Source organism: Cryptosporidium ryanae (genome assembly GCF_009792415.1).
Source record: "Cryptosporidium ryanae isolate 45019 chromosome Unknown contig_8, whole genome shotgun sequence".
Lineage (NCBI taxonomy): Eukaryota > Apicomplexa > Conoidasida > Eucoccidiorida > Cryptosporidiidae > Cryptosporidium > Cryptosporidium ryanae.
The window spans coordinates 319,412-345,670 of record NW_027125486.1 but is presented as its reverse complement, the minus strand read 5'-3'; the positions used below and the strand labels follow the sequence as shown (position 1 = coordinate 345,670).

At 29.7% G+C, this 26,259-nt stretch overlaps 12 protein-coding genes across 12 annotated transcripts; 7 read left to right on the top strand and 5 right to left on the bottom strand.

Moving 5' to 3' along the window:
- Positions 1–8: 8 nt before the first annotated feature.
- Positions 9–752, bottom strand: FG386_003414 (uncharacterized protein; the record flags this gene model as incomplete). Its single annotated transcript, XM_067342876.1, has 1 exon — positions 9–752. The coding sequence occupies one exon, from the start codon at positions 750–752 to the stop codon at positions 9–11; it is 744 nt and encodes a 247-aa protein (XP_067199103.1).
- Positions 753–1,493: 741 nt separating this feature from the next.
- Positions 1,494–7,100, top strand: FG386_003413 (uncharacterized protein; the record flags this gene model as incomplete). The annotated part of the gene is made up of 1 exon (XM_067342875.1): positions 1,494–7,100. One exon carries the CDS (start codon positions 1,494–1,496, stop codon positions 7,098–7,100), a length of 5,607 nt encoding a protein of 1,868 aa, XP_067199102.1.
- Positions 7,101–7,388: 288 nt separating this feature from the next.
- On the top strand, positions 7,389–9,239 carry FG386_003412 (uncharacterized protein; the record flags this gene model as incomplete). Its single annotated transcript, XM_067342874.1, has 3 exons — positions 7,389–7,452; positions 7,597–7,691; positions 7,845–9,239. 3 exons carry the CDS (start codon positions 7,389–7,391, stop codon positions 9,237–9,239), a joined length of 1,554 nt encoding a protein of 517 aa, XP_067199101.1.
- Positions 9,240–10,081: 842 nt separating this feature from the next.
- FG386_003411 (uncharacterized protein) lies at positions 10,082–11,608 on the top strand (the record flags this gene model as incomplete). The annotated part of the gene is made up of 1 exon (XM_067342873.1): positions 10,082–11,608. The coding sequence occupies one exon, from the start codon at positions 10,082–10,084 to the stop codon at positions 11,606–11,608; it is 1,527 nt and encodes a 508-aa protein (XP_067199100.1).
- Positions 11,609–12,458: 850 nt separating this feature from the next.
- On the top strand, positions 12,459–15,011 carry FG386_003410 (uncharacterized protein; the record flags this gene model as incomplete). Its single annotated transcript, XM_067342872.1, has 1 exon — positions 12,459–15,011. One exon carries the CDS (start codon positions 12,459–12,461, stop codon positions 15,009–15,011), a length of 2,553 nt encoding a protein of 850 aa, XP_067199099.1.
- A 688-nt stretch (positions 15,012–15,699) lies between these two features.
- Positions 15,700–16,479, bottom strand: FG386_003409 (uncharacterized protein; the record flags this gene model as incomplete). Its single annotated transcript, XM_067342871.1, has 1 exon — positions 15,700–16,479. The coding sequence occupies one exon, from the start codon at positions 16,477–16,479 to the stop codon at positions 15,700–15,702; it is 780 nt and encodes a 259-aa protein (XP_067199098.1).
- Positions 16,480–17,331: 852 nt separating this feature from the next.
- On the top strand, positions 17,332–18,147 carry FG386_003408 (ADP-ribosylation factor; the record flags this gene model as incomplete). The annotated part of the gene is made up of 1 exon (XM_067342870.1): positions 17,332–18,147. The coding sequence occupies one exon, from the start codon at positions 17,332–17,334 to the stop codon at positions 18,145–18,147; it is 816 nt and encodes a 271-aa protein (XP_067199097.1).
- Positions 18,148–18,548: 401 nt separating this feature from the next.
- Positions 18,549–18,932, top strand: FG386_003407 (40S ribosomal protein S10; the record flags this gene model as incomplete). Its single annotated transcript, XM_067342869.1, has 1 exon — positions 18,549–18,932. The coding sequence occupies one exon, from the start codon at positions 18,549–18,551 to the stop codon at positions 18,930–18,932; it is 384 nt and encodes a 127-aa protein (XP_067199096.1).
- A 616-nt stretch (positions 18,933–19,548) lies between these two features.
- On the bottom strand, positions 19,549–21,120 carry FG386_003406 (uncharacterized protein; the record flags this gene model as incomplete). Its single annotated transcript, XM_067342868.1, has 1 exon — positions 19,549–21,120. The coding sequence occupies one exon, from the start codon at positions 21,118–21,120 to the stop codon at positions 19,549–19,551; it is 1,572 nt and encodes a 523-aa protein (XP_067199095.1).
- An 857-nt stretch (positions 21,121–21,977) lies between these two features.
- Positions 21,978–22,382, bottom strand: FG386_003405 (actin depolymerizing factor-related; the record flags this gene model as incomplete). The annotated part of the gene is made up of 1 exon (XM_067342867.1): positions 21,978–22,382. The coding sequence occupies one exon, from the start codon at positions 22,380–22,382 to the stop codon at positions 21,978–21,980; it is 405 nt and encodes a 134-aa protein (XP_067199094.1).
- A 1,216-nt stretch (positions 22,383–23,598) lies between these two features.
- Positions 23,599–24,873, top strand: FG386_003403 (uncharacterized protein; the record flags this gene model as incomplete). Its single annotated transcript, XM_067342865.1, has 1 exon — positions 23,599–24,873. One exon carries the CDS (start codon positions 23,599–23,601, stop codon positions 24,871–24,873), a length of 1,275 nt encoding a protein of 424 aa, XP_067199092.1.
- Positions 24,874–25,074: 201 nt separating this feature from the next.
- On the bottom strand, positions 25,075–25,704 carry FG386_003402 (uncharacterized protein; the record flags this gene model as incomplete). Its single annotated transcript, XM_067342864.1, has 1 exon — positions 25,075–25,704. The coding sequence occupies one exon, from the start codon at positions 25,702–25,704 to the stop codon at positions 25,075–25,077; it is 630 nt and encodes a 209-aa protein (XP_067199091.1).
- Between the last annotated feature and the right edge of the window lie 555 nt (positions 25,705–26,259).

Sequence of the window (26,259 nt, the reverse complement as noted above, 5' to 3'; positions counted from 1 at the left end):
TTAATCCTTTATTCTTGTCTCTTAAATATAGTTCTTGTTAAGTATGAAAGTAAAAGAAGATGTTTAACGCTTTCAGCCATAGTCAGTAATACTAGATATCCCATATTAATGCATTCATTAGCTTCATCATGGTGCGGATGTCTGACGTCATTAATAATCCTTCCCTCAATAAGATCGAGATCTTTTCTCAAATCTTGGTCTTCCTGTGACCAGTCCCATGATCTTGCTATTAATGATTGTACAGTTATGTCCTTTACATTACCAATGTTAATCAAACTATAAAAAAAATACATTCCGTGATCTACTGAAAGTAATTTATTTAATTGATCTTCTGTTAAATTAAGAATATCAGTATTTGGAAATTTCAAATACGCTATCTTTCTTTTGAATGCGTTTAAAAATATTTTAACGGCTGCTCTTAACGTTTCAGTTACTTCTATAAGACTCAAATCCTTCCCATTTAACTCACAATACTCTTTTTGCCTAGTAGTATCTGTTTCGTTTCTAATCCTAGAGACATTTTCTAAGCTGTAGTATTCACATAAAACACTACCTCCATTACTTTCAGAGTTCAAGTTTGAATTTTGAGTTTCATCACATGTGTAACCATGAACATTATATAAGTGAGATTCATACTTGTCCTTCTTTATTAAAATTGGACCAAAATCGAAGTTGCAGATCTCACATATCGAATACTCATCCAAATTAATGCAAAGATTGACTCCTGATTCTTCTATAGAATCAGCCTCCATATCATTGAACAGTCTTATAAATTTGGTTTCACCTTGAAATACAAAAATAGTAGTTTAAATAAAACTGAATTAGAAATGAAAATGGCGTAAATTAAAAACTATTTAATAAAATACAAATTTTCGAGAACTCATACGAAAAAAAAAATAGATAAATCAAATAAAAAACACTCCTCACAATTTACCCCGTTATTATACAACAACCCACTACAACTTTACGATTCTTTGTATCACATATATCTCCGGAAAAAAGTCTGTCTGTTCCTACATGAGAAAAACGTCGACATTAACTTTCACTATAAATCCTTTTTTATTTATTCTCTATTTTCACAATATCTCAAAGGAGAGGGAAAAGATCCATTAAATGCATCAATTTGGGAATTTTAATATTTTGTCAAAAAAAGACGGGACGTGCCGTTACACTTATATTTTATATATAATTCAAAATACGATATTAATAAGATACCGTCTATTGATATTTTGGCGGGAACTCATAAGAGTAAATATTAAATATAAAAATCAGCAAGTAAAAAATTCGTTTACACTCGTATAAATGTTTTTGAACTGATACTGTAAAGGAGCAATTTATGCAAGGGAGTGCCTCCCCTGTTTACTTTCAGGTAGATTTCATATCAAATTTGACTTATAAATAGGTTTTTAGATTAAACACAGGTTTAACAGCAGTTTGCATATATAATTGGACGATACATATTATATAAATAGCAATATTTTACGTTGAAATCAATGTTTAGTGAATACGGAAGTCGGATCTCATGGAATAGAATGAAATCAAGATCATTACTAGTAATATTATGTTTTGGGCTGCTTTTTAGCGCTATCTATTCTCAATTGACAGGTTTGCACTTGGAAAATGGGTATTATCTAAGTACCGGATCAGCTATTGAAAGGAATTCAATAGTAGCGAATAGATTGAAATTGAAAAGTATATGTGATATAACGGAATACAATGAGAACATTGACTGTCAGTATGCTGGTTCCAGCAAAACGGTTGGGTTTATATATATTGATTGTAAGGATTTGATGGGTGATAATTCAATGTTTGCACTACTAACTGAATGTAAATCAAGAACTAAGCTTTCTAAAGACCGCATATCATATGAAAGTTGCATAAAGGCTTATTGTGATACACGACAAGATATGGCACTTAGCTTACTTGTAATTCAGGCACAGAATGAAAATGAATTTAACAATGCGTATAGTTTATCAAATTTAAATTTCAGATTTAAAGAATCAAGCAAAGAAATTAGACTATCTCCAAATTCGATTCACCTTCTGTTTAGAGAAGGATTATTTTCTTTTTCAGGGTTTGAGAAAGCGACGGAAGGTCAATGGAACTCGCCATTTTACGGTAAATTTATTGTATATTATACCGGAACCTCGGAAGATGTTCCAACATTGGATTTTGTGCTACACACATTTGGGAGTGACTTATTTAATTACTTGACCATATCTGGAAAAAAGAATGAACGTAGTAAAAAACTATCTGGTGTTATTTCTGCTTCAGAGACTCTTGTCAACATTTCTTGGATTCTCATTACGCAAATGGAGATGTATTGGTCGAGAGGTGTATTACCAGATCATAAAAGAACCAATTCCACGGGTAAAAATAGCGTTTTTGATGACGGACTTTCAAATAGAGTGCATTGTTCACTGGGACCTCATTCATTCTTGCTTAATTTCAAGCCATACATTGATTCTTTTGAACATGAATTAGAATCCAGCCAAGATAATAATGTAAATGACACAGCTGCAGTGTACATAAATAATATGTTTGATTTTTTAGGACCAGACATAGATTCATTCTTCATTTTACCTTCCCAATACGAGATTACATCGGATAATTTTACAACTAAGAAGAACAAGGAAGTGAATTTCATGGATGCGAATTTTCCATGTATGAATCGCCACAGAAAGGACAATTTAACGAGATTCAATTTACATGAATATTCATACAATTCAATTATAAAGTTCGGTTCTAATAAAAAGAATAAGGTAAAATTTTCAAAGCCTTTTTTGTCTAGAAGGATAATATACGAGGATGTTTATTCACTAATACATATAGTTGATGTAATTTTGTCCTTCCTAAATAAGATTCTTGATAACTTTGAAGATTTTAAAGAACAAACCCCAATAGATCGTTACTTCACCAAATATAAATTACTAATTAAAGGTGTAAGGGAGATAAGAGATGAGGTAGAATCTGTATGTAGTTTAATGGTGTACACAGAATACACCATGAAAATTGGGAAAACTAAACAATCGTGTTCATTAAGATATAGCATTGGTGTTGCCAAAAGACTTCATAAACTTTACTATAAAACGCTGAAGGAATTTATTGAAAATGATGAATACAAGAAGTACTACTTATATTCTACCGAACACTACATTAAATCTTCGTATTGTTTATATAATGGAGTGCACGAGAATAATTATATTGAAATACCAAATGAAGTATTGGGTCGTGTTTCATTATATTTCTCAAACATACACAGAAAAGAAGATTTATCAAACGAAAATTCAATATATGAATATTGTTATAATTACTTTAATAGAGGCAGTTCGAAGAAATACGTTGATATTGTCATGACTCCTAAAGTATGCAGGTCTTTCTCTAAATGTTTGATGAAAAGCGAAAGTATGGATAAATCTATAGTTATATTTAATAAATTAAAGAGTATAGATTTAACCGGCGATTTTGATAAAAAAGTATCTCTTGTTGCAGACTTTTGCAGATATTCTAGATCAATGTTCCCGATTAAAGACAGTGACCCAAATGTTAGAGATTGCAGAGTTTATAGATTTTTCCAGCTTATTCACAGAAGTTCAATGCTCATAAGCGATGTTAAAACGATAAAATTCAAGTTGGATTTGCGCAGCAAAGAAGGTTATTATTATTTTGTCCAGGACGGATCAATTGCGAGTTATGTATTAATAAATGATTTCTGTACCGATCCAGATATAACAGAAATTATTCAATGTAATATTGATCTATCTGAGTCCAATGTGCCGATGAGCTTGAGAAGGTATAATTCAATTAAGTTTTTAGATGGATCAAGGATTTTGACTCCTTTATACTTCAAAAGTCCCGATGATGAATCATTCTTAAATCTCGCTAATGGAGTGTTGTTTGCTAAAATTTTAGATAATAATACCAACAGCACTCTAAGACTAAGTTATTTTGGTGGTCTCACATTCCCTTATTCCCTTGATAACCCAGAATTAAGTAGAAAAGAGTGTGAAGCAAAACCACTGAAGTATTCGTATTCACCGGAAGCATCAAACCCACAAAGAGTTTTAGTTCTGAAACTGAGTTACTTTTCATCTTCAGTTGCTTACGTAAAAAGAGATTACTTTAACCCTGGAACTTTAACTAGAAATTCAAAAATATTTAAAGAAAAGTTTTCAGTTCCTGATTTAACAGGAATTTCTATTCCACTGGTACCTTCAATAGTGCAAATTGAGGATTCAAAGTATTCCGGTTCAATTTGCAACTATTTGTTATATCCTTATTTAATGTTAACCGAATTTGTAAATCCACATGATATTTATGATGATTCAAACATAGTTCAAAAATCAAGTACTATAAATAATAAAAGGAAAAGGGAAAATACATTGGACAATATAAAATACCCTGTTGGTCTTTTCTTAATGTTCGAAAAGATATCTTCAGGTGAACCTTTAGCTTTAAATTTCATTGTTACGTCGAGAGGCTACAGGTTTTTGTACAAAACACTTAAAGCTAGTTATATGATTAGTTACTTATTTACTACAATGTTGATTTCTTTCTGGACAGGTGGTAAGAAGTACAGACAACATTGCGATCTTCATGGTGAAAATGTATTACTTAGAATACCTTCAGATTGGATGAAATACAAGTGGGAGCAGTTTTTAGACATTATTATTAACAACATTAATTTGAGTTATTTTTCAATTATAGATCTTGATTATTCATACGAAAGTGAATTAAATGTTTCAGATGTAATAAGAGACTTGTCTAATTTCCCAGACAAAGACCCATGCTCTCATCCATCCGTGAGTGATGGAAATGAACAATTATCAATGAATGACTACCAAAGAGTAATTGAATATATTTGTCCTTTCATTTCGCTAAATGATTTGTTCCAGAGTATATATGACGCATATCCATCTAAGAAAAACAAAAAGGAAGCGTTTGGTCCCTATTCCCAAATTTTGGAATTAAGTGATTTTACATACAATTATTGTGACGGAATCAAGGATGAAATTACAAAATTGGCTGAAAAAGAAGAGCTCACATTTTTGACAGGTTACAATTATTTTAGAGATTTAAGGAGAGAAATTTGGAATTCGATTTTAAGACTAAACGAACTGGAAGACCCGAACAAAGCCAAAGTTAAACATCAAAGCATTAAACCAGAGTCCGAAAACGGAACTAATTATAATAATAGTGACCTTGAGAATTTAAATTTAGTCAAAACAATATTGTTCTCTGATTCATTACTCGAACAAGATAAAGCTTTTGAGGTTTCAACATCTGGTAATTTACGAGCATTATCAAGCGAAAATAAGATTGACGAAAAGATGAAGGGAATTGATTCAACAAAAAGACTTTTACCGAAAATGCTTCCTTCCATAATTAACCATGCTCTTTACTTTTATTGTAGCTCAATTTCAACAAACAGAATACTACATAAGAACAACGACTATAAACAAATACTTAACTTCTATATGCAAAGGTCCTCTTTAGAAGATTACATTAGACAAGTTCATTTTGGTTTCAGTTTTGACGATTTTGGAGCCAGTCGTTTAATGCTAAATTCAATAGAAAAAGAATACAGAGAATGTATTGAAAATACAGTAAATAGAAGAATATTAGTGAAGTTGTTAGACATGGTAATTGATAATCCCAATATAATTTGTCCAAAAAGAATTTGCACTGATATTAGACATTTTGACCTTTTTGAATCTCTAGTATCTGTATATAGATATCATTTCGATCACTTAATTTCATCCATATACGATTCGAGACACACAAACCTCAAAGAAGAAAGAGTAATGGACATTAAGGTATTCATGGTCGAGAGGGATTTAAATGGTAGTAACACTATATCGTCAAAGAAACCTCTTAAACTAAACATTCATCAAATTCGTTCTATTATTGAAATGCGTAACTTCTGTATAAGAGATGGACACTATTCATCGCTTCAGCTGTCTAGAGGGGATCAGATGTATTCAGGAATACAGTGTAAAGAGAATCCTGAATTTAGTAAATATGGTATTCACGCAAATGGTTTGCTTATTATTCAAATTACCTATTTTGACACCATTGCTCATGAATCAATGATATTCCCTTGGATATACAACACAAAATTCAGTGTCTTTGAATCATTGTTTAGTTTTAAAGAAACAACTAATGGAATATCCGTTATTGGTCAATTAGTATCAAATAACAAACAAAACACTGAACATGAAACACTTTACATTCACAAAGGTGATAAGTCGATATATGATTTTAACTCTCACGTTGAAAAATACTCTGTTCCTCCATCAATATTAAATAAGTTGTCTATTAAACAAGAACAGCTATTTAGAAGCAGCTTTATGAGTAAAAATAAAATAAAATCACGCGTCTTTGATGCCTTTTACTTGTATAATGATAAAGTTGATAATTATAGCATTAACTTATATGACTGGCTTAAAAACACCCTAACTAATTTAAATAATCCCGTATTCAGTAAAATTCCTGGAGATATTAAGAGTTCAATTGTATACACTATAACCAAAGTAGTCAGTGTATTCAAGAAGATATGGATCCCGGTTCCCGAATGCAGATATAGTGAAGTAGATTTTCCATGTTTCCCTATGTTTTGTGGAATATCAAGCAAAAATATAATTATAGACTTCAACAAAACTGATAACTCTATAAATAACATCAAATTTTTATTTGTAAATGATATGATAATTGTTGATTCGTTTGAATATGATACAGAATTTTATGATAGTGAAGACAACAGAAACATATTTGATAAAAACAGAGATTCTAGTTCAATTCGTAAATTAAGAAACAAATTCCTTGAGTTAACTTGTGGAGCAGATAATTCCAATGCGAACGATATCATTTCAGTTGCCTCGACATTAAGAACTTTACTTTCAACTATTGAGAATGATTTTGTGCTTGATATTAATAAGATGTTCTCTTCAAAAATTGAGGATATCCACTACAACTTTTCAAATATTGATTTATTTGAAACAGTTCAAGTAATCAATGGAATTTGTACTGAGTTAAGGAAATTTGAATTTATTGATACAAATGATGCAAATCTAAGTTCGTATATGTACTCACTTTGCTAAATTGACGTTTATAAGCTTAATTTAACAGGAAAGGAGCATTTTAGTTTATGTATATTTAATTGTTTTGCTTTATAGTTTTTTCATAGATCTTTATTTCATAAATAAAAAATACACCCACGCATTGATTGTTAACCCTGAGAACGAAAGTATTTACTACTAAAGTATTGTTTCTACCCTGAAATTTAGATTGTAAATAATAAACTTTTCACACGTAATTAAAACAACAAAGTATGAAAGTCAAGCCGAAAACAGCGGAATTAATATAATAGAACACTACCTAACAACTCTATGTCTTCTAATCACTTGTTTTTCCTAGATTATTCTTTTATAAATATTCATACAGGTATCGATAGTAATTACATGACATTGGCGCCAAATCATTTATAATAGCACATGAAAGAAAATTAGATAATACAAATCATAAATCAACTTGAAATTTATGAATAATTTGCAAATTTTGATATTTGAAAATCTATATATTTATTTATTATAATAGGAGCAGATTCTTTAAATTTAAATAAAAAAGAAAATGCGAAAATGAGGGTTTCAATAGTGCTTTATCTTCAGTTATTACTGATGATTATAGAAACAGTAAGTTATTTTGGTATCATTGTTTATTGTGCATTTCCTTTTTTCAACTTGAGAACGAAATGCAAGTATGAATATTAAAGCTTGACAAATTAGGGACGCACACACAAATAAACATGACAACAATAATATTAAATATTAATTTGTTATTTTAAGTATTCTGCAAGTACATCAGGCGTAGAGGAGACAATATTAAAGAATGAGGTGCTAGATGAAAAAAAGGACCTAGAATTGGAGGCATTTTACGTTGAGTCCAAACTAAGTACATCATTTATAAGGCGGATACCGAATAAATTTTATAAAATTTATAATATTTCGGATGGAACAGCAAATGGCATGTATGCAAACTGTATACATGCATTTTTGGTTCTTCATAGGTTGGGAAAGTTAAATTCAGAATTACACGTCAGAACTTTGGTGTATAAACATAAGTCTAGGTATCTGACTTATTTGGATCAATTAGATAAAGACATGCAGAACGATGCAAAAATAGTGAAAATAAAGATAAGTGAAGCATTACATTTTTTTTGTTTAAACTCAACAAAATTATTTTTTAGAAGAAAAGGTAAAAAATTAGCAATTGAACTCAAAGAAGAAATGAATAAACTTAGAGAAAATGGTTATAATGAGGATAGTAGATTATTTAAAGATGCAATGAAAAGAAATATGGGATTGTTCTATTTATTAACGTTACTGAATAGTGATATTTACGGTAAGGAATTGTATGATAATATATCAACAAAAAGGTCAAAGGAAGAGATTTATAGAGACAATGTAATAGACAGAAAAATGATACTAGAATTTTACAAGAAAACAAAAACTTTAAGAATGCCAATACCTGAAACACGTCTAAGGAACAGTAAGGGCGAAATAAGTGTTGGTTCAAAGAACAAATTGGGGTTACCAGATTATATTCAATCTAAGAGTGATGAGTTGCAGAAAAAACTAGATAAACTAAATAAAGAAAAGGTTGTGTTATATGGTGCAGAAAGAAAAGTAGATATAGACAGAAAGAAATACATTGAAGCAGCATTAAAAAGAAACTCAAAGCTTGAACATTTTGAAGATGACGAAGAAAATAACAATTATAAGGAAAATAAGATGGTTAGATGCAACTGCAAGGATATAGAGGAATGTTCTTGCAGTTTAATTGACTTATATGGAAACACATTAACCGAACCAGTGTCACTGAAATTAGAAGAGAAACTATTTAATATGCATGGAGTTATTAAAAAGAGAAAATTAGATTTAGTCAATGAGGTTAACTATTATAAATCGCTAGTCTTTGATGAAAACAAAAAAAGGAGGAGGTTATATGCGCCTACATTTGAAATTACGTTACCTTTGTCAAGTCTTTCGAAGCTTCAAGTAATGAGTTTAGAACAACTGTCAGGTGTTGACTATAATCAATACGAGAAAGAATTAAAAAGACTACCTCCTATTAAAGAGGTACCACGTACCGGAAAAATTTCAATAACAGAATCTGTTCCTATTTTAAGCGATGGTTTCAGTAACAAAACCTCTAGAAGGGGAAAAAAATTACGAAGTTGAGGTAACAATTATGGCCGATATTATTGTTATTAAACTAGTTTATATAGTATTTTGTAATATATTTATTTAATATTAGATGAAACATATGTATAAAGTCACAAAATAATGTTGTTGCTACTTTCAAAATAAAAGATACAAAGTATTCAGCAAAAAGAAAAATTTGTATATTAAAGACTAACTTTCTTTTTCAAATAGTGTGTTATCTGCTAAACTAACTAATATTGTTAAAAAGAAATTGTGTTATTTATTCATAGCTTAACACTTCTGTTTAACAGAATATTATTCACTCAAACCATTCATCAATTTCCCACATATTTTAAAAACAATTCTCAAAAAACCATTAAAAGTACGACTCGTGCATACAAGCGACTAAATACATTCATACATTTATCTTTTAAATATATACATTACATGATGCATACATACAATTTGTGTAAATATAAAAATGTGTATACGTGGTCCCGTGTCTACATGTGAATATAATCACGGGCAACAATAAAAAAATGCATGCTATACTTACATAGAGCGGTATCTGAGAGTTTAAAATGTCCTGAAATGAATTTTAAAATAAAAATTTAAATTTAACAATAGATGTTTGGAAGACGGATTTGTTAAAAAGGAAAAACAATAGAGTGATTTATATAGAATTAAGTAAAATAGATATACTAAGATACAGACAATATCTATATTGTTAGTATTAATAACATTTCGGCCAATTTAAGACAAAAATTCAGAGTTGAAGAAGGTAGCTAAATGTGTTTTTAACGTATAAATAGAAAATACAACAGTAATAATTGATAAATTACAGAAGCACTGCTTGTTTTAAATATTAGATATATAAAATGAATCTTTCAAGTATAATTTATTTATGGTTGGTGATATTGATTGTTATATGCAATGTACTTGTACTAGGATCAAGCACTACAAAAGAAAGAAGCTCTACGTCAGATTCACAAAATAAATCAAATCAAGAAAATGGTTTAAGACATGCACAAAGTAAATATTCAGGAATGGTTCCTAGACATCAGCAAACAAATACATCAATATTATATGGTAGAATGAACGTATTAAATTGGTACTTGGTAAGAAGAAAAAATACAAATATAGGACCGTTAAGATATGGTTTAAATAGTGATGATATGCACGTTACATTTCAAATGTATGTTAATAATTTAAGAACTCATATACCTGTTCAAAAAACGTATTTACATGAGCGTCAGAAGAAAGCCAGAAAAATAAGAAGAAAATATGCTTATTTGTTATGGAGGAGATGGAGATATTTGTTGTCAGCGAAAGAAAGAATGCCAATATTAGTAGATGACGAGAACTTATGTACAATGCCAATAGATCCTTTAGAGAGGGTGTATTATTACGGGGTTGAATTAATAGAAATACCATCTTTATTTTATTTGGAAAACTTGCATTGTATGTATTCAGGTATAAAACCGTTTGTAAATGGTTTGCTTCCAAGTTATTCACTCCAAGACTTAATGGGAGCTTCTTTGTTTATGATAGGAATTGGAAAAAAATTCAAAGAATATTTATGCATTCAAGCAGTTAATTTATGGAGTGATGACAGTATTGTTCCTCATTCAAAAGAAATATGCAGCAGAGTTAAAAAGTGTTTATCTAGTAACGAGTTTGAAAGTAAGAAATACAAACCACTAGTAACTAAATATTCTAAACGAATAGATGAAATATATCAAGGTAAAAGACATATGGGAGCAGACAGCGCTAAAGCCTATGCTGAAAAAGCATTCCAACAAATTGTTAATGTTTTCCACACATTTGAAGCTCACAAAAGGCCAGATTACATAGAAAAATTATTTGTAATTGTAAGGGCAATTAGATTTATGATTTATGCAAACGAATTGTTAATTAAGTCAGGTGTTAAGAAGAAGCCAGTTTTTAAAGCAAAGAAAGTTGCAGATGTAATTCAGTATTCAGTCTTTAGAGTCGAACCCGTGTCTATGGTTAGATTTTGTGTTGCTCATTTCTTAACTGTCAGATTTAAATTTAGGAAAAATATGGGTATTGCTGTAATTGAAGAAGCGTGTGCTCATAGTTTGAGTTTTGGTTTCATTGACGATACGGGAAAATTACCAGATGGAGTAACTAGGTCTCAAGCCAGGGATATAATATATAAACATTTTCAAAGTTTGGAAGAAGAAGCTGAAGAATCAGATGATTTTATGGTTATTCAAGCACATGATCAAAATATACATGTTGATCACCAAGGTAACATTGTTAGAGAAGAGAAAGAAGATCTAGAATCTGAGGAATTAAATGATTTAGAAGAAGACACTGCTGAGGATAACGCCGAAGAAGAGAACAAATGGGAACGATTAATAAATGACTACATTGAATAAACTATTAAGTAATTAATTATATTGCTAGATTTTTTATTAAGATTTCTTTTCGTTTGGAAATCTACTTTAACAGGATGTCATTTATTTTTCTTTTTATTACTTCGTCACATTAATAAAACAGTAAACACAAAATGATTTTTGTCAAAGGATTGAATACATCTTGACAGTTTATTACTCATATTGTATTGATTTCTACACTAGAGATACAACTTAGCCATTAGTACTATTTTTACTATTATTTTATTACTTTTATGCGATTTTTTTTTTTTTTTGCATTCCTTTTAGTAAAATATGTACATGTTTTTATTTTGTGTTATACTTCAAAAAATTTATATTTTAAGTGTTTAATTACAAAAGAAGGGATTTGATTATATTTTAGGGTAACATAACAAATATAACACTTAAAAGTTACAGGTAACTTGACTTTTTTTATCTCTAATAGTGGAAAGGGAATAAATAAAATTGCATGCATTAGGCGCCTATTTTCAGTTATATACACTGACAAAAATACGAAAAAGCATTAGTTTATGAAATTTGGAAAAAGTGTATATTTGTGGATGTGATATAAACATAATACCGGACATAAATAACTGTTTTTGGTTTCACGCTTATGTTAAGAGCATCACTTTATTAATCACTGTGTATTTGTTTGTGTATTTGACAATAATGATTGGTTTAGATATGTGAACACTAAAAATAAAAGATAGCAAAATAAGAAAAAATATGAACTAAGAAATATAAAATACTCGTCATTGTTTATTGGGTTTGATAGCTATATGAAATATAAAACTCAAATAAAACTCATATTTCATCAAATACAAGTACAAATTAATATAAATGAACTTTACAAATGAGTAAAATAGTATATTTTATAGTTAATTTGTTAATAATAAGGTTTTTTCTAAGGATAAAGTATGCTTTAAGTAATACCATTACAGAATTTGCTATCAATGATGGATTTATTTTTTCAGACAAGTCGTTAAAATTGGTTGAATGTACATATGAAGTTATTCCAAGTATTATTAGGGGAATAATTGGGAACTCTAACCCCAACGAGGCTATGTTTGACAGTTGCATGAATAATGGAAACTTTAAAAGAAGTATAATAGGTCTTGCTATGAGTTTTACATCTGGGGACGATTTGAAATACAATAAAATAAAATGTCCGAGGATAATAGCTGCATTTCAAAGAGATAGAATATTGGGTTACTCTTGTCCATATCTCTCTGAATATAGCGAATTATTTAGTTTTTCTGAGAATAAGGAATTTGTGGACAAGAGAACTATAAATGAAAAAGAAGGCTCTAATATAAGGGGATACGATTCAAAAAAAGAAAATAAGCTTCCAACGATATTGACAAGTATATACAGAAAACTTCTTCAAAGTTGTGATATGATTCAATATTGTTTGAATAATAAAATAAATGATACAAATTCAAAATATATTTTAAACAAAAAAATGGACATTCCAGAATCAAAAATAACAGGGGATGGTGGTACAAATCATCTCAGTTCATTCAACAACTTCTTTATCCATCAAACTAAGTTGAAAGAGGAAATAATAGGTGAAATATCAACTGTTTTACCAACAAAAATAGGCAGGATGGATATAATAAGGTATTCTAATGAATTATTAAGAAGATTGATACTGGAGTACGAAATAAGCACTGAAAAAATAAGTCCTTTTGACCCATTTTGGCTAATTCAAGCCTATAGAATGTTGCTAATCTATTCTATTCTTTTGGAAGTCAATGGAATATTTGTAAATATTAACTCTTATTATTTTAAAAAAGTGCTTAATTATTTATCAGATAATCAACCACTAAGAAATATAGACTCTTTACAACTCAAAACAAAGTACATGTCTTTGGACAATGAGTCTAAAAATCAACTTTTATTTTTAAGAGCCTCATATACAATATTAGAGAGTTGTTTTAGTTTTTGGGAGGATTTGCATAGTGATTATATATCGAAGTTACTTAATAAAAATAATGGTAAATTGGAAAAGAATAAATATGTTGACTATTCCCAGATTTGCCAAAATGGGCTTCAGCTACCATTAAGGCAAACTAAAATATTTTTTTATTATGCAGGTATCAAAGTTTCTGTTAAATGCAGTGACTCTCACTCAAATATGAATATTATAGATGATATTTCTCTTGACTCGACGGAACTAACAGAGCCAACCTCTAATACTTCAGAAGAATATAATTGGTATGATACAAATTCTGGAATCTACTCTAATTCCAGTACTATTATGGAGAATTCAGCACAGAAAACTCAGTCAGCATGTTCAGTTTGTTCTTTTAATACCTCTCCTTACTCATCTAAAATTTATGAATGCCCTTGGTTTACTCGCACTACAAATATATCTTCTCAAATTTCAACAATTGAAGATTACATTTCATTTAGAAATAGAGAGATAACATCATTGATAAATCAAAGTTTGCTCATTAACAATCCAAAGGCTACTGTATTAAATCTGAATAAGGACATTTTATCTGGCTATTACGTAGGTGGAGGTGGGTCAATGATGTACAGGAGTTGCAAATACTACATTAAAAAGCTTTATAAAAAGGGGGATAGGGATATTATTTTGGCCCAAGTTGTAAAACTAACTGATGGACAATATAAAAATATAGGAAATTCTGAAAAAATACGTTATTTTTGTTGGTATACTGCAAAATTAACGTATCCTAATGATCCGAGTTTTGAAAAGGATTACAAACGAGAGTCGGAAGAATATAAAGACGACAGGCTTGAGGTTTTTCAATCAAAATTCAGACATCAGTCTTCTCCTATTTCAACATTACACAAAAAAATCGATTATAAGGATTTAAATGAGCTTGAAAGCATTCCAAATTTTTCATTTTCATCGGCAATAAAAGACACAAAGAAAAAAGCCCAGTCAACTTTTCTGGAGGAAAGGCGAAACAGTATTCTTAAAAGACTTCATCCACGTAACCAAGAAATGGATTTGAAGACTTTGGAATATTCTGTTTCAGAAAAGAACTATGAATTGGAAAAAATTCCCATAATAAAGAAATATAGTGGTCCCGGTTTTCAATGTAAACTAGATACGAAACTTTCTTCCTCCAAAAAACCTGATAAGGATCTAGAGGACAATGTCACTGACGATGATAAAAGTTCTCTCATGCCTAAGTTGTTGCAGGAAATTAAGTTAGGAGTTAAACTGAAACCAACAGGGTCTATGGCTTCTCGTGAAATAATGGAGAGTGTTAAAAGGGAAATAACAAGCGAGGACAAAAATGTTAATTTGGGTATATCTTCCTCTCAAATCAAGGAGGAAATTCAAAATTCTGAATTTACACCCCCCGTTGTAGAGACTGCTTTATTGGACGAAGTCACTAGTAACAACAAAATTTTGTTTGAGATGGAATGAATTTTATTCTGCTACGTTTTTATTATACTAAAACGTGTTATGATGTTTCTTTTAGTATATTTGTCAATAAATCATTAATATGTTTTCCTAATTAATATGAGGTATAAGGACTTGCAAGAGGAAAGTAATTGATGCAAAAGAGTGAGGTTGGCTCAAGTTTACTGATCTTAGTAATAGCATTCGGAACCTTTTCTATCAATATAATGAGTCGTAAGTAGTGAAATAATTTGACATTGCTAGTGTGAATCCGTGTTTCATTAATAAAAAAAAGTACTTAATAAATGAAGAAGAGTAGCAAAAATAGCATCTCACTTTATTTTTTTACATTTCTCATTCTTATCCTATTGTTACTAACATTTCTTAGTCATTTATTTGTTTTCATATTTTCCTTTAATTATAGTATAAACACCATTTAGTAGCTTATTTTATATGCTAATTATCACTAAAAAATCAAATAAAAGTCAGGTTACTTGTATCTTGGCAAGTGTTTAGTTCTGATATTAGCTTCATACCTTAATTAGTCTCAAATAATTGAGATTTACATCAATTGTAAAGTCCAATAAACAATAAATGACTTAATATTTTCCGAAAATAAATATGTAATTATTATATTAGTTGGTTGTGACTAACTTGTCAAATTATTTCGTATAATTTTGCTCTTAGATAATTTATCTAGTGAAGTTTATAGCTAATTAAGCAATGGCACATCTTGACGTCTGAATTCTTTGCATATTGAACAATCATCTGGACTATGGAGACCTGCCATGAGGATCAACTTGGAATGGAATGTATTGAAATAGTCAACAGATGATTTTTTAATTGTTTCGTTTGTTTCATATACATTCATTTTTATATTACTAATCAGTGATTTTTTAATATCTAAAATTTGATCACAACTGCTTTTAGCATATTCTTTAATATTACCAATCTGAACGGTACAGCCCTTTGTAAGTATGAACTCTTCATTATTTTCGTAAACACTTAATAATTTGTTATTTTCATCTTCTTCTTTTGTATTCTCTGATTCATCTATTTTAGATTCCTCTATTATCACAACATCGATGTGGTCACATTCTGAATCGCTATTACCACTCTTCTCTTCTTGCTCCATCATTGAATTATCAAAGTCATTTTTAAATTCGCTCAATACCAGCTTTGATTCTTGTGATATCAGATTAATCTCATTTTCATTCTCATTTGAATTTTCATCGCTCATAATAATTGGTTCACAAGCTATCTTATTTTGAATTTCTACGTTTTCCTCTTGCTTATCATTATTCTCATCATTTTCAATTGATATTTCTGTTGAGGATTGAATTCTAGAGCCTACTTTAGAGTTGGGTTCTGACAAATCTAATCTTAATGAGAGTTCTTGGACGAGTCTTTGACTTTCAGAAGCTGCAATGTATTCCGCTTCCTTTATAGCTCTTGCTTCAGCATCATCAATTTCTATTTCGTCTATATTCATTGGAATGTAACAATAAATAATTAGCTTTTATTTTAATATTAATTTAAGTAAAAAGAAAAAAATTAATTTTCGTTTTTTTGCACAATTTTTAGATTTAGAGTATGTTGTCTTGCAAATTATCTTAATTCGAACTACCTACAAGTTTCCGGGAACAAAAAAAACTTCTATTTAATATTTTTTAAAGGCTACGATACACTAATATTTAATGTATTATTTATATTCTAATTTAGTTCCTTTTTCTTTATCCTTTTATTTTTTTTGTAATTTCACACCTTGCGGCTTTAATAAACTAATTTTTCAACCTATAAATAATCTCGAAATTTCCCGCCAAAAGCATGCATACGATACTCGTACAGTCTCGGGCGGTAAATTATTTGACATTTATTTACAATATAAACATTAACAAAAAATACCAATGACTTTGGTTAGATTTGAATATAGCATGCATGCATGAGTTTTTTATTATTAACACATTTATAATAAAATATTTTAGTTTTAATTTCAATAGTGAGTGTGCTACTGCTATGCATTTTTGTTATTTACATATTTTTTTATTGTCACGAGGTTATAGTTAAGATGGGATCTAACAATTATTTTATGGCGGCAATGTAATTTTTTATTTTATATATTTAAAATGCAGAATATGTAACAGAAGGGAAATATCAAAACCAATAAATTATGTGGATATTACACCTTATAGGTAAACACCAAGCTGCTTAGTTTGTCCTTTATATTTGTGGTAGAAATACTTTAAATATTTCATATTGTATCTTTATTTTTTTAAATGGATTTTTTTTTTTACGAAATAAATTTAATAAAAGGGTTTAGAAAGAAACAAATGAGAATATAAGTATGCAACTATTCAAACAAAGTCGGAATTTTGGGGTAAACATAATTCTCACGGGCTTGTCTGATGCAGGGAAGACCACACTTTTGTATTCATCTTTATTCGGAGGACTTGAGACAGTGCCGAAATTACAAAAAACAGAAAGTTTTAATTTTGAAATATTAAATTATATGGGAAAATCATTGCTTATTTGGGACACATCCGGAGACGAGTCTTTCATAAAGAATTTGTTGCCAATTATGTTTAGTACAATAAAAATAAGAGCAGTAGTTTATGTGGTAAGTCTATTACAAGGAGACAAATTGGTGTTTGACGAAATAAACAATGAATTGAGATCTTTATTGTATAGTCAACAACTAAGTAGTTGCAGATTTTGTGTTTTATTCAACACATTCGGATTTACGTCAGATTCGTGGCCAAAACAGCCTGCAGAATTCGCAAGTTTGCTCGGACTATGTTATCTTCCACCGCAAATCGACAACAGAACCAAGTGGTTTGTTGTGGATACTTCTAAAGGATTCAAAGATAATGGTTGGAGAATGGCAGTGGAATTTATATTATTCAACAGCATTCCAAATATGCCTTATTATACAAATGTTCCCGATTTTGAACTAACGCCTATACATAGCTATTATTCACAATATGACGGTAAAACGCCTTATGGCTATAATTTCAGGCAAATAATACCTTCAACAGTGGGATATCATATTCCTGCTCAGAAAACTACTGCAAACAAAAACGATCAAAATAACGAGTCTCAAAAAAAAGACAAGTTTTCGTTCTTTTCAAAAATATTTAATAGAAAGAAAAGAGTGCCTTAATATAGCCGTGTTTAATAGCCTTTTAATGACAAGTATATATGGAATGCTATTTATTTCTTCTTGCTAAATAATAAATCAAATTGAATTTGTGTATATAGTTTAAATACTACAAATGGCGGTCTAAGTGAGTACTTAATCAGTTCTTTATTTAATTTATATTTGTAGTTTTTTGTCTAACTGTATTTGAATAACTAACACCTGTCTCAAGGCGGGTAACTTATAAGTAATATTTAACATAAATAATTAATATGAAAATAGTTTGCAAACTAAATTTAAATTTATTTCGCGTTTTTAATTGAAATAAAAAAGCAAAATTCCTCACCCATAAAAATTCAAGGTTTACAAGTACAGAAATAAAGCCTAGGAATCTTTACCGTTTTTAACTAATTGTGGAATTGAATATGTCTTCTTACGCAGTATGTGGATCTAGAGCATCCTTGGTTTCCAAGAAGAACCAAAGAGCTATATATTCTTACTTATTTAAAGAAGGAGTTATAGTTGTACACAAAAACCCGAACGATCCAAGACATTCAGAGTTAGATGTACCAAATCTTCAGGTTATGTTAACAATGAAGTCTTTGTTATCTAAGGAAGTTGTTACTGAAAAATTTACTTGGCAACACAACTACTACTTTTTAACAGATGAGGGTGTTGAATTTCTAAGACGTTATTTGGACTTGCCAGCATCAGTTTTCCCAGCAACTCATACAAAGAAGGTTCAAGAACGCATTGGTAGATCTGACAACCAAGGTAGAGGTTTTGGGAGAAACAGAAATAGCCACTGAATATCAGGGTTAGACCTAAAGCCTAGTAATTATTAGTTTAAAATAGTAAAGTATAATAAATTAGAGATAATTATATTTTATTAGTGTAATCGCGTTATTTGTGTCATTTATCTGTCTATTGTGTACATATTTGAATTTTAAATTCCTATTTCATAGTGAATCGAATCTAATCCTCTATTTAAATTTAACGAGGTAATATGTATTTTTAATCCGGTAGTTTTGGAGACATCCGAGGGAATTAAGTAAATATCCACACTTAGATTTTTGGCTTTTTGCAGATTGGTAGTGCTAATAATAGATAGACAAAGTGATACAAAGGAGTTATAAGTATTGATAATTATATTGATAGATACCCATTCTAATTATTTGGAAATTAAAAACTTTACTTAATATAATTTTAACAATTAAACCACATAACACTTGTTATTTCAGATTTACAGACACATTTTTGTCACTTTTCTTTTAATTTTTGCCACAAACTGACTTTTCCGTCATTGGTGGCTTGATGTTTGTGGGAAAAGGGGGAGCAATAGAAAAACCTATTTGAATCTATTTGAATATTGAGAATAATGACAAGTCCGTGGTTTTGTTTTCATGCGGTAATTTTAAAGCTATATTAAGTAACACCGAATAAATTTGACCATTTAATCAAGTCGGTACTCATATCATTTTCGGAAGAGTAACTCGGCTTGACTAGTTTGAGAGAATCTAAAAAGTCTTTGATATTGATAGGTCTGAATGCCTCGGTGTTAGGGACATTTTGAATTCCATTATACTTTTCTATAGTTTCATCATACGAAAATTCTGCAGCTTTAATGCACAGATTTTTAATATCACTTCCATTCCATCCATCAATCTCCTTTGCAATTAAGTAAAGATTTTCTTCACTTAGTTTACAACCTCCATGACTGTTATTTTTTAGTATATGTTGAATTTGTTGAACTCTACTTTCTAAATCAGGGAGCGGAACTAATACTCTTTTGCTAAGTCTTCTTAAAGCTGCATCATCTAATATGTCAGGTCTATTTGTGGCTCCAACAACTACAACTATTTTTGACATATCACTTTGAACACCATCAATCATTTGTAAGAATTGATTTTTTATTCTTATATTGTTATCATCAGCGTTACTACTTCTTTTGCTGAATATGCTGTCTATTTCGTCTATAAATATTATAGAAGGAGATGAGTATTCAGAAACCATAAATAATGTTTTAATTATGTTTTCAGTTTCACCATAAAACTTGCTCATTATACTTCCCGGTGAAATATCGTAGAAGGTGGCTTTGCATTCACTTGCGATCCACTTAGCCAACATTGTTTTGCCAGTTCCAGGTGGACCAAAAAGCAGTATCCCTCTTGGAGCAGAGTGCAGACCTATGTGTAAATCCGGCCTTTGTATTGGATTAATTATTTTATCTCTAAGCATTTTCTTAATGCCTTTTAAACCTATGACGTCCGTCTCACTTATAAAATTTTTTGGTTCTGTTCTTATACTAAGCACCCATTCAATATGCTCCAATTTAATATTTCCATGAATACTAAGTGCTGCAAATAAATCCTCTGCCTCCTGATTTCTACTTTTTGTACTTCCTTTATTAGAGTCTCTTTCAATACAACTCAATAAATTATTATTTACACTTTGATTTTTTCCGATATTCTCCTTGTTGAAATAATTCTCAACAACTCCAGTATTGTTTTTGGCGTACTCAGATAAACCGGTTGTAAAGTATTCTTTCGATTTATTTGAGCATTCTTTCATTTTGTTGCTGCTGTTTTTTTCAATAAATAAATCATCAAATACCATATAGTTCGAAAAATCAGGCTCTTCTGAATTGTAAATAAAGTCTAAAACTCCAAATTCACCATTTTTGAGTTGATTTCCTAACTTGACATTGTTTTTTTTTAAATTTTCTTCAGGAATTGACATTGACCATTTTGTAATAGAATTGTCATCTATATATGGGCTTATTCTATTTCTGAGTAATATATCTGAATCTGTATCCAATTTTTCCCTTATACTCATTAATTTTAACCCCCCCTTAAATGATGATTCATTCCAATTAAAACTCACTTTGTCTAAACTATGTTTTTTAAGTAAATCCCAACACTTTTTTCTTTTTACATTTGTACTCACACCACTTGCTCTAAATAGTTCACCCAACTTCTCGCAATCCCCTTCATCCATTGTTTATAAATGCAAAAGTCTTTTTATGTACATTTACTATCCCAAGTGTAGTTTCTTTTTCTATTAAAAATATTTGTACTTGCGGCCTGTGAATCTATTTGTGTTTATGCACATTAACTCTCGCGCCACTATTATATTCTCCAAGGCTCGTGTTTGCGTAAATCTGCTGAAAATAAATTAGGTAAAACATTTAAAATTTGTGTGTGCTGTTCTAATGAAATTTTTAATATTATAATTGAACTTTTACATGTCTTTTTTTATTTAACTAAATTTTTAGACTTATTTTTACAAACAAAACGAAGTGAAAAATGCGTCTCTAAGTTGTTTTCTGTTGTACAAACTAAACGTGAAATATAGTTATTGTAATGTGGGTTCATCTTTAAATGTGAAAAACAAGTAATTTCAATTATTTTACAGTGTCTGAAGAGACTGTCAATTTTAATTCCATATTTAAAATGTCATAATATGTATTAACATTACATTTGCCAGTATTTGCTCCCAATTTTCCCCCGGAAGTATCTCATTTTGCTACTAGTCGAAGAATCTCTCCGAGGAAATGAATAGAAATTACAAAAAATAGACTATAACACTAATAAACAAGTAGTTAAGGTCCGTACAATAGTGGAATAAATAAATAATTAACACCAGTGTATCTGAAATACTATCACTAATAACATGTTATTCAATATTTTTTAGAGTGATAATATAAATAAGTAAATAAACGACTTAGTAATAAACTACAACCTTTAATATGAACTCTAATACATTTTTGGTACCAAATTCTTACTACTCGAGTGAATAACAGATAAAACACGGAGTTGAAGTTATTGGAACAAAGAATGATATCAGTAATCAATTTAAAAGTATTGTTCAGTAACTGTTTTGTAATCCAAGTCAGACTTTTCAGATGCCTGTAATAATTTGCCGTGCACACCCTCCAGCTTCTTTACGAATCCATCCTTGGAAGAAGCGAATACCATACGGTCCTTAACCTTAGCATTTTCTGGAGTGTACATCAAGAAAATTAGCTTTGGGTTCTGACCATGGGGGTCTGGCAAATCAATTGTTGCATAGAAACATTCTTCTTCTGGAATAGCTGCAAGGAAATCTTCGTATGTTTCTTCCGGTCCAGACGCCTTGAATAATACTATATTCTCATAGCATGAATCCAACTTATAAAGCAAGTATCTGTGTTGCTTTCTAATCTTTTGTTTTTGAAAGGCATCTACACAGTCTTGATGAATCTTAACACCTGAAGACATTTTTAATGTAGTAAGACTTGAATAAAAAACTTATTCAATAATAAATATTTATGATATTAAATCTATTGCAATAATTATTAATTACTATATAATATAATTAATAACTGAAACGGTGCTCCTAGCCCGTATCCTGTTATTTTCTATGCACGTTTATGCCTATTTATGAGGGTTATTTGTCCATTTTATATCCTTAATACATGTAGATATTTTTTAGACGTATAGATTTTAATACTTGCTGTCTAATTTATTGTTTTGGCGCTAAGAAAAGTAACTATTATGTGTGTAGGTTTTTTCTTTTATATAGAACAAAATTGGATGTGAAGTAGAGTGGGAACTTTTTTATTTTTATTTATACATTAACAAGTTATGATTATAGAAAAGGAACACAAGAAATAATGATAGGGTTAATGTTTATGTGGTTTTTGTTGTTTTCTCCTTTACTGCTTTATTGATTTTGAATTTTCAAGAGAGGTCTAGGTGGAAGAAAGCCTTTTGCCATAAATATATGACTAAATTCATATTATTTATGAAACATTATGTTTGTTCTCATTATGAATAAATGTCTGTATATGGCAAACATGTCAGTAGTGAATCCCTGATGTATAGCACCTGTGTGATTTGTGGATTGCGGTCGTTTACTGTGATAAAACAATACAGGATTCACAAAACATTCTGTGTAATTCCTTTTATTCCAGTTATGATCACTTTCTTATTTTAATGGGGAATTTTAGTGTGTTTTTATCTTTATTGGTACAGGCATATTTAGGTTAAATATTAGCGCCTTTAATCGGTCTAGGTAATTTCAAGTCGGGAATTTATGTGAACCAGAGAAATTACATATAACTGACATTATTTTAAACTAAAAGAGTTATTTTGTATGTTTGTATGTTAATTGTTCTCTCGAGTTGCGCTTTTAAGAAGATTGGCATTAAATATTAAACAGATATATTAATTGTACAGTTTATATTTGATAACTAAGGAAGTAATAACAGTTAAATTAATAAAAATGAATATTAATTAGATTTGGATGTTGTTTAATAGCAAATAATACTGTTACAACTTGTATAAATGGATTACTGTATTTCCGCACTTAATTGTAAATGCTTTTGATTTTAATGGATCTACTATACGATTTGAGAATTGGTTTTTTTTTTATTATTATAAATTAACAATTTAAAGTAGATGTTTTTGGAATTTGTGTGATCATACACAGAACATGAGGAAAAAAAGATTTGGTGGCAGTTTGCCACTAAAGATAATGAACAGTGACAGGATTTTGTCTCAATATATGAGCATAAACACAGGGTGTCAGCAACTAAGGAGCAAGAATGAATGCATAAAAAGCATTAGGTTCCCTAAAAGAGGAGGCTTAAAATTTGATTACGATTATTATAGTTCAAATTATTTGACTCCAAATGGTATTTTAAATATAAAAAGAACAAATATTCATGTGAACGAAATTAGAAACAAGTGTAATATAATACATTGTGAGAATGAGAACAGAAGTGAGTTGTTGAGAAACTCTATAGATTATGTAAAAAGCTTGTCTGCCTCAAACAATAATAAACTTGATATTTTAGATAAACAATTAAATAGACTTGCAGTTTACGAAGAGAAACTCGAGAAAAAAAGAAGAGAGTTTAAGAAAATAGTTTACGGATTTGATGATTCAGACGACAAAGAACCAAGTGAAGTAGAAGGTAGTGAAAAAAGATATTTAATTGTTTATAAGTATCCAATAAAGTACTCTTTAGAAGAAACTAATTTAGCTTTAAATTATTTATATAAGTGGGAGAATATGGGACACATAATAGCAGCAAACAAGAGAGCCAATATAGAGTTAACTGTAGAAGATGTTCAGTGCCTAAGACCACAAAGATGGCTAAATGATGAAGTTATTAACTTTTATTTTTCGTTATTGCAAGAAAGGAATGAAAAAATAAATGACTGTGGAAGTAAACCTAAAATATGGTTTTGGAATACTTTTTTTTACACGAGACTTACTACCGATAAAAATGGTGATTCTGGATATTGCTATAGTAATGTATCAAGATGGACATCTAGAAAAAAGATTGATATCTTTAATTATAACTTAGTACTCGTTCCAATCAACACAAACAACGTTCACTGGACTTTGGGAGTAGTTAATTTTGATGAGGATTATATTATGTATCTTGATTCTCTAGGTGGAACCTACCAAAATCATGTTGGGTGTTTGAAAATGTCAAAAATATTTTATGATAATATGAACAGATATATACATGATGAACATCTTGACAAGAAAAAAAAAAAATTTAATAGAAATATAAAACATTTTACTGTTTTTAATGACCCTGTTCCTCAACAACAAAATGGATCAGACTGCGGCATATTTACCTGTATGTTTGCTGAATGTATATCGGATAGTCGTAGTTTTGACTTTAATGTTGAATTTATAGATGATATAAGAATTAACATTCTAGTTGAATGTATCAGAAATTCAATTCAGTAACTTGTTTTAGCTATTAATACTTGAATTCCAATTTACTGAATTTCAAAGCTAATTCGATATGAAGTTAAAACAAAAATATATAATTAGTCTGTATATTCATCCATACATTATTTTTTTAGTTTAATATATTAAATTTATAATTAATATATTTTAGCGTGGTATCCACAATATTTACTTCTATGTCTTTAAATAATTATAAAGCTACAAACCATTTATTACCCAAGAGGTTATATCTATCCATGATGTGCATTTGCCTGTATTTGTTACCCCAATAGTAAAATACCTTAAGTCGCATGAATTTAAGAGGGTCTCCATAATGCTATACTGGAAAATTCCACCTATATTAACCTGTAACGAAGAAGGTGCTGTTTCCAGATGATCTGATGTTATTGTTACAATTGAAGGTACTTGAACAATTGTTTCCGGATCTTTGACTAAATATGATGTTCTAGAGCATAGGTCTGTGCAAGTAGCCATGAGGGTAAATTTGAGTCTATTCTCGTTGCAACCGCAGTGAGTAGTATCACAGTACGTATTTATATTAATAACTGAATCTGACGACATTCCATATTTAATCTTATCCTTGTACGCAGATAGATCGAACTGTACCACCAAAGTCGAACCCCACCCTGTATTTGAAGATACTAAAATAGGAAAATACATAGCGTTCCCTGAATGCTCCCAACAAAAACTCGAATAAGTATTAATTACTGTTTGAGTTACAAAGTAACTTGAGGGTTTAAACGTCGCATTTTCAACGTGACTTTTAAATAATAGAAAGCTAAGTGCAGCGAATACCCTTGATATTCGTAATCCTAATTTAATAAACATTACTCTCTAATGTACACCTATTCAAATACATCCATATATTTTCGAATTTAGTTAATTCAATCCAATATTTTTAATACCTTTGTAACAAACACATGCTAGTTTAAGCGCCATTTCACCTATTTTCCTTGTTGAAATCTATTTTCTAGTTTTATTGTGGACCTCATTAAAAAATTCGAATCCGAATTAAGGGTTTGAATTAAAAACAAAATATTACTCAAGGTTTGAATTTTTAATTTTTTTTAGATTAAAAATATTTTGCTTTCCCTAAATGATATTCAACTACTGTGTATTCCTCTTAACAAGTTAAAACTCCATTTATTCATTTTATCATTAAATACTTAATGGTACTGTTAGAGTCATTTAATTATTTATCTGTTAATTTGAATTCTATTTAGAGCGAAGATTTATGCTTTCTGTAGTTAAGCAATTAGAAAAATGCAAATTTAAGTATAATAGGAAAAAGAATAGTTAATTCCTCACTAAAACACAGTTTCAAGTTAACAGTAAAATAAGTGGGTGAAACAAGGTTAATTTAAAAAGACAACTTCAATTTTT